General features: G+C 51.0%; 2 protein-coding genes across 4 annotated transcripts in view; both read left to right on the top strand.

Annotated features, from left to right (window-relative positions):
- The first annotated feature begins 158 nt into the window (after positions 1 to 158).
- Positions 159 to 5676, top strand: tspan14 (tetraspanin 14). Of its 2 annotated transcripts, none has more exons than XM_016667126.1 (9): positions 159 to 328; positions 2605 to 2682; positions 2942 to 2992; positions 3065 to 3211; positions 4224 to 4394; positions 4464 to 4589; positions 4682 to 4732; positions 4805 to 4915; positions 5024 to 5676. In XM_016667126.1, exons 2-9 carry the CDS (start codon positions 2605 to 2607, stop codon positions 5087 to 5089), a joined length of 801 nt encoding a protein of 266 aa, XP_016522612.1. In that variant the 5' UTR covers positions 159 to 328; the 3' UTR covers positions 5090 to 5676. The 2 variants fall into 2 exon arrangements, with proteins under 2 accessions (XP_016522612.1, XP_007543872.1); XM_007543810.2 differs by having other exon boundaries at positions 162 to 328; positions 4802 to 4915.
- Positions 5677 to 5773: 97 nt separating this feature from the next.
- eml4 (EMAP like 4) overlaps positions 5774 to 7585 on the top strand; it is a 15065-nt gene continuing 13253 nt past the window's right edge. For both annotated transcript variants that reach the window (XM_007543813.2, XM_007543812.2), the window contains exons 1-3: positions 5774 to 6153; positions 6961 to 7140; positions 7212 to 7332. In XM_007543813.2, coding sequence (XP_007543875.1) covers positions 6129 to 6153; positions 6961 to 7140; positions 7212 to 7332 — 326 coding nt within the window. In that variant the 5' untranslated portion in view covers positions 5774 to 6128. The remainder of the gene's footprint in view (positions 6154 to 6960; positions 7141 to 7211; positions 7333 to 7585) is intronic.

Below are 7585 nucleotides of genomic sequence, written 5' to 3'. Positions count from 1 at the left end.
ATAGTAAGTTTGGGTTGTGATGCACAAGAATCATAATAATGTTACGAATATCTCTAAAAGTTTCTTCTTCGGTCATATTTCATTCCGTTTTCTCATCAATATGCGAGAGTTTATAGCTCCCGCGACAGGCCATGCGTTTCTCGGCATAACACTGAAGCTTCCGCTTCCTGCCGGCTGGCGGCGCTAGAGCCACCGCCAGCGGGCCTGCTGGTAAACAACAATAGAAGAAGAGCAGGAGTACAAGAAGAGGAAGAGGAGGACTGAGTTGGAGCAGAGGAAGAACAGCAGAAGAAGAGCAGAGTTATTGATCATCTTATCGATCCGAGAGGTGAGGAGGACGGTTCTGATTCAGAACGGTTCCGCTCAGGTTCCGCTTCTGTTTTCGGGTCTTAGAGCTCCGTCAGCCGATAGCACCAACTACTTCCGGTTCGGTCCAGACTGAGAACCAGAACTAATGGGCCAATCTCAGACTTCAGGCTTTAGAGCAGAACTCTACCAGCCGGAAGCCGGTTCGGTTCTGCTAGAACCGGGTTGTGGGTCGGTTTCACTCTGTCAGCCTGCCGCTGCTTCCGGGGTTATTATGGGATGTTACCGTCATGTAAAGGGTCGGGGGTTAAAGGTCAGAGATTAGAGAGCACTTTGTCCTGAAAGGTTTTTTAACCAGATCATGATCCATTTCCTGTCGGTTCCGAGTTCAGCTTAGTTTAGGTTTTACGGTTCTGTTTTAAAGGGACAGTACGCCTAATGAGCCAGACTCGGGTCAAGGTTTTGGAACATCCTGCTTTGACCCGAACTGGACCCGGGGACCGAACCCTGTCAGGTGGTTCTGAGTGGAGCTTTAAAGGTTCTTTCTCCGGACCAGAACCGTTCCAGTTGGACAGGTTAGGTTGAGTGAATGATACTGAGCTCAGAGGAAAACTGGCAAAACAATAATCATCATATTTTATCCAAAAGGCATTCTTTAGAACCAGAGGCCACTTCCTGTTTCGTTAGTTCCAAGCATTGACCAAAGGTCTGGAGCTGGCGACTTCCAGGGATTTTAATAGTGATGGTCTCAGTTCTGTCTGAGTCCATCACTTTGTCCACAAACTAATCAGACAAAAGTTTCTGTGAGATACAAACACCAAAACTATATCTGTCCATGTTTGGACTCGGCCATTCTGGATCAGATAGTTCTGGATGGGATGGGTCCTGTAGATAATAAACAAAATAAATGATAAATATTTCTTAATATTTACTGTGTCTGATCAATAAGTTCTAGAATAATCCATCTACCATCTGTCTGATGCTTCCTCTGAATGGCCCTTGTAGAACAGCGCCCCCTGCTGACCTGTTACTGACAGACAAACATCTGCTTCCTGAATGTCCATCTGATTCTGTTTCCTGGACAAAATAAAATCTGCTCCCTTATTTTGGCAGACACAAACAGACCCTTCCTCTTTATTTCTAATAATTAATAATAAAAGTAGGGATCTGCTTTTATTATTAAATAAAATAATAAATCTGAAGCTGCAGAGCCAGATTTCACCTCTGTTGGGAAGCAAACCAATGAAACTGATTAGGTTATAACTGTGTTATTACCACTCTGTATAGTGTCATGATTCCTTTCCCGTTGAAGTTGCTGTATTGCTGATGTATTTGGCCTCTCTGGCTCTTTTCCGGGCCTCCTGTCAGCTTGCTGCGGGTTTCTCTCACATCCTCCTGAAGCAGAGCTGCTGGTTCTTCAGGGAGTCGTGTTTCTTGGTTCCCTTCCCCGATGGGTAAATCACGCAGTTCTGGACTGAACCTGATGATCGCTGTGAGCGATGGATCCTGGCGCTCTGTGGACCTTGTCTATCGCCGAGGCGACCGCCACAGCCTACGGTTTCGTCCACTTTAAATCCCAGAACCTGAAGCTCCGTCCAGGAGTGAGCCCTGATCCTCTTTATGGCAGAACCCCAGAGATTTGTTCAGCCCTTCGATCTGAAGCGGCTTCATTGGTTTCACCTTTTCTCTCGTTGATCTTTCTAGTTGCAGCCCAGATGATCATGGCTTGTAATTCTTTAAGAGTTGGCTCTTCGTCTGCGTTGTTTGGTTTGTGTTTCAGTGACGTGTTTGGGGATGAGGTGCTTTCCTCTCTGTCTTTAGATGGGCAAGTTTATGAGTGAATCTCTTCAACACTCCTTTTGTCTTTAATCACATCAGTTTCCAGGTTTCCTTCTGTCGGTGAAGTTTTCCCTCCTGCATCCTGACCAAAGCGTGTAGCTAGAAGCTAAGTTTAGCATCACCACGTTTATAGCTGCAAGTTTATCTCAATTGTTCTCCAAATCTCTAGTTGAGATAAAATGTCTTTTAAATGTAGCTTTGCAGCAAAATCTGCTCAGCATTTAAAGCTCGACTGCACCAGCCGCCATCTTGGAGGAAACAGGAAGTCCAGGGGCAGAAAACAGGAAGTTCAAGCAGATTTGATCTCATATTTGTTGTCTAAGAAAAGATGGGATCTGACCAGTCCAGGTTCTGGTTCTGTACTGGTGAAGCTGTGGACCAGTTTGGCCCGGCTGGTACTGCTGCAGAGTCTCCCAGTGAAACCAGTTCACCCAGTCAGTTTGTGCCGTTTGTCTCCAGATGTACTATCGCTATGACAACGCTGAGGTCAGCTGCTGCTACAAGTACCTGATGTTCAGCTACAACATCATCTTCTGGGTAAGTCACCTGACCTGCTGGACCTGCCAGAACCAGAACCTCCTCGCTTCCTGTTGTCATGCAGAAACCAGGAAGTGATGTCAGCGACATGCTGAAGCTTCTTGGCAGCAGGAAGTGACACACGAAGTTGTAAAAGAGCAACCAGGAAACAGTCTGGTTCTGGTTCGGTTTCCTTATCCAGTCAGTACTCTCAGGCCGTTTTTGGTTCCAGAACCTCGGTTCTTTCCTCAGTGTGACTCTGGTTCTGGTTCTGTTGCAGCTGGCCGGAGCCGCCTTCATTGCCATCGGGTTCTGGGCGTGGAGTGAGAAGGTGAGGCAACCGGACCGCGGAACTGCGACCCATCTGCAGTGGGCAGAACTCACCGGCCTGTTCTGTCTACAGGGGGTTCTGTTGGACCTGACCCGGGTGACCCAGCTGCACGGCTTTGACCCGGTCTGGCTGGTTCTGGTGGTGGGTGGAGTCACCTTCATCCTGGGCTTCGCCGGCTGCGTGGGAGCACTGCGGGAGAACATCTGCCTGCTCAAGTTTGTACGTCTGACCCGGTTCTGGTTCTGACCCACACAACATTTAGAGCTGTGGAGTGGACCAGGACCAGGACCAGAACCAGGGTGGGGGTGGGGAGGGTCCGGTTCAGAAACGGCAGCTTTAATCACTGACTTTGGTTCTGGAAATGGTTCTGATCCGTTTCTGATAGATTTTTAAAAAAAAAAGCAGAACCTGTTGCCATGGCAACTAGAGTTTTCCTAGAGCCGCAGATTTCTCTGCCGCTCCAGGTTTTCCACAGCGATGCAGCAGCAGCAGAGGACAGCTAGCATCTGAGTCATAACAGCTCAATAGAATATCATTTATTACGGTTGAAACAGAAAAAGTTGCCAAGTTTAGATTTAACTGAACTGATTACGGTAGTTTCCGAACGGAAACTGTAACAGTAAAAGTGCTGATCCTTCGTGTTGCTACTAGCATGTGCTAAATGAGAATGAGCGTTTTCTTCTTCTTCTTCTTTAGATTTCAACAGCAGCTTGCATCTATTATTGTTGCACTACTGCCATCTACTGGATCCTAATATCTATGCCTCAAAAATTATCATAATGATCCCAGAATTATTAAAAAAAAAACAACTAAAAATCTTTTCCCCCTCAATGCTATTTAACTGATCAACAACATTCTCAAATCTCAATTCCCTATTAAAACCTAATTCTGTTTTAGTGGGCGCTTTCTTCTTTTATTTCCAATTTTGACTTTCCAATGATTCACTTCCTGCTAAAGAGCCCCCTGGTGGTTGAAGAAAAATCCACATGTAAGCTGACCAGGTGATTTACCTGGTTTGTAAATCACAGCTGAAGCCGGGTCAAAGGTCATCGGGTCAGGCTGCTACAGGTTAGGATCAGTCTGCAGGTCCAGAACCGCGCCCTGGTTCTGCAACTGCACTGGTTCCGGGTCAGAGCCGGTTCTAGTCCAGTTCTCCAGGGCGATGGGGTTCTGACCCGGTGTGTTCTGACCCGTGTGTTTTGCTGGTTCTGACCCATGTGTTCCGGCCCAGTTCTCCGGGCTGATCGGGTTCATCTTCTTCCTGGAGCTGACCGTGGCGGTTCTGGCCGTGGTTTTCCAGAGCCAGGTCCGAGAGTGGATCAGCAACTTCTTCCTGCAGAACATCAAGGCGTACCGGGACGACATCGACCTGCAGAACCTCATCGACTCTCTGCAGAAGATGGTACGGCCCCCTGGGTACCGCCGGTACCCCCGCGGCCGGTCCGGTACTGACCTGGTTCTCCCCAAACAGAACCACTGCTGCGGGGCCCAGGAACCCAACGACTGGAACCTGAACATCTACTTCAGCTGCAACGGGACCCATCAGAGCCGGGAGAAGTGTGGCGTCCCGTTCTCCTGCTGCATCCCCGACCCCGCCGTGAGTCCGGTTCCGATCGTAACCCACCCTGGCCTGCCATGAGTTCGGTTCCAATCTGGATCCACTTGGTAATCTTGGTTCTGCTCTTTCAGGACTCGGTGCTAAACACCCAATGTGGCTATGATGTGAGGAACCAGCAGGAGGTGAGTTCAGCTGTTCCTGTTGGTTCCGAGAGATTCTGTTGTTTCTGAGAGGTCCTGTTGGCCCAACAGAAGGAATGGAAGGAAAAGATCTTCGTCAAAGGATGCATTCCGGCGCTGGAGGAATGGCTGCCACGCAACCTGTACACCGTGGCCTTCATCTTCATCGTAATCTCTCTGCTGCAGGTACCAGAACCCGACCAGAACCCGACCCAACTACCTGTTAAGCCTAGCCTAGATCTGCATTAAGTAATCTGTAGTCACCTGTAGTTTACCTGCACCTCTCTCTGACAGATGGTGGGGATCTACCTGGCCCGAACGTTGATCGCCGACATTGAAAAGGTCAGATTCAGCCATTGAGGCCTCTGCCTGCAGGGGGCGGAGCCTCGACCTGTGGGGGGCGGAGCCTTGGCCAGGTGTTTGGCATCTGGCTGCGGAGTCGCATGTGCCTTCATTTTCTTCCAGTGTGGTCTTCCTCTGATGTGCTCGTTGCTATGGTTACTGAAATGTTTGACTGAATGTCATATTACTCTGCTGAAGAACGCCACCTTGCTTTGTCTGCACCTGATGCCTTCACTTCCTGCTTCACCTGAGAGGCCTTCCAGAACTGATCGCTTGCCTTCATCACGTCTGATCACCCGAACATCATCATCAGCAGCAGCAACTACAGCCACCACATTACCAGTCTGGTTCTGGTTCTGTTCAGGTCACATGACTCGCTGTGTAATGAATGTGAATGCCGACACTGGAAAACACGTTGGTCTGAATAAAGTTGTTTGATTATTCTGTTGTGATTGATCAAGGAAATGATTGGTTGATCAGATTACTGACCCAGCCTCATTGGGGAGCTTTTATTTTGAAGGGAGTGAGTTTTTTTGTGTTTTTTTTTTACAAAGTGAATTTTTATCTTTTTTATATTCTGCATAATAAAAGTGACTTTTCCTCTTGCTACGCCTTTTGCTTCATTGATCCATCCAGTTTTGACCTTTAACCTTTTAAACTTAAGCAGTTGAAATGTTACTTTATACATAAAGTAACCAGCAGGAGGCGATGCTGCGCTTCTTCCTCAGACCTCCCCCTACGCTCGGCTATCCTCGGCTCCTTTCGGCTCCTCTCCAGCCACAGCAGCCAGTCGGAAACGCGCAACAGCGTCGCGGCTCCGCGGCTCGTCTTGCTTTTCTCCCCGCCGTCCAGCCTCCGGAGCGGCTCTCCCCTCCAGCCAGCAGTCCAGCGGCGGACCCTCGTCCTCTGTGACGGCCGGCTACGGCGCACAGCGCGGCGGAGCCTCAACCCTTTCCGGCTCTCCTCCTCCGCGGCGGAAAACCCCGGACGGAGGCCCGCGGTGTGCGCTCCTCCTCCCGCAGGCCTTCGACCCGGACTCCCGCCTTTCTGCTGGAAAATGGACGGCTTCACCGGAAGTTTGGGTGAGTACGGGACCCGACGCACCCAGAGCCGAGCCGAACCTGCTCACCTGCTCGTGCATAGGTGGGAAGGTGAGGGCCGCACGCGCCTCTGGCGGGTTTACACGTGTCACTGCTGTTTGTTTCAGGAAGAGGCTGCACCGCCCCTCTGGCCGCTGCAGGGCCACAAAACCAACACCTCCACCCGCAGGAGGCTGTACAGAGTCCAAACCTGCCAGAACCGGGTTCTGGTGTGGTCCCAGTTGGGTGCAGCTAGTTCAGGTAGCAGAACCCAGCTGAACCTGGAGGAACAGAATCGTTTCTAGTCTCCAAGTCCAGCACAATACAGGTCCAACCGGGTCGAACGGCCCAGTAGAACCCAAAGGCAGCAGTGGTCCTCAGTTGGTGCTTTAACTCCAGGTTGGGCCACACAGTCCTCTACTGGAAGCTGATTGGGCGATCCATTTTGCTTCTGATCCAATCCACTGGTCTGCTGGTCCCATTTCATCTTGTGATCATGGGATCAGTTTCCAGGGTCGGTTCCCCTCTGGAGGTTGGTTCCCTTTTGGGGTCTGTTCCCTCTAGGGGTCTTTTCCTCTTTGGTTTCAGTTCCCTGACGGGTTTTATTAAAGAAACTGGGTCAGAACTGGTTTCAGATCCATACTGGACCTGTCAGATCAGAGCCTGTGACCGGGTTCAGGTGTGACCCGGAGGTTGGATTCTCAGTAAGAAAGACCTCTCCCCAGATGTTCTGATACTTGGAACAGTCTAAAGGGGCTCCAGTACTGGTTCTGATGCTGCGGTTCTGACCGGGTTCTGGTGTCTGTGCAGACGACAGCATGTCGGCGACCAGCGTCTCCGACGTCAACGACCGGCTGTCTGCGCTGGAGCTGCGCGTCCAGCAGCAGGAAGACGAGCTGACGGTGATGAAGGCCGCGCTCGCCGACGTGCTGCGCCGCCTCGCCGCGTCTGAGGATTCTGGGGCCAACAGGAAGCAGCACGGAGCCAAAGGTAAGGCACTTCCACCCGTTGCCATGGCTACCGCAGCAAGGCGTGGTCATCAGCTACGCTGCCCCCTGCAGGCGGTGCCACCATGCGCGAAGCCTTCTCTCTGTCCTGCATCGCCAACGGCGGCACACCTGGACGCAAGAGAGACTCCGCCTCCGTCACCAGGAAGGACACGGTGTCTTCGGCCGCCAAGAGGTAAGAACCCATCGGCCCGGCAGAACCAGACCTGGGGAGCTCCAGGACCGCTGGAAGAAAGAGATGGGTAATTTAAACCCAGACCCGACCAGAACCAGAGCAGAACCCATCAGAATCAGACCCGACCAGAACCAGAGCAGACCCGACCAGAACCAGAGCAGAACCCATCAGAATCAGACCCGACCAGAACCAGAGCAGACCCGACCAGAACCAGAGCAGAACCCATCAGAGCAGATCCGACAAGAACCAGCGC

The sequence above is a fragment of the Poecilia formosa genome, unplaced genomic scaffold (genome assembly GCF_000485575.1).
Source record: "Poecilia formosa unplaced genomic scaffold, Poecilia_formosa-5.1.2 Scaffold912, whole genome shotgun sequence".
NCBI lineage: Eukaryota > Metazoa > Chordata > Actinopteri > Cyprinodontiformes > Poeciliidae > Poecilia > Poecilia formosa.
This window is presented reverse-complemented; position numbering and strand designations above follow the sequence as displayed.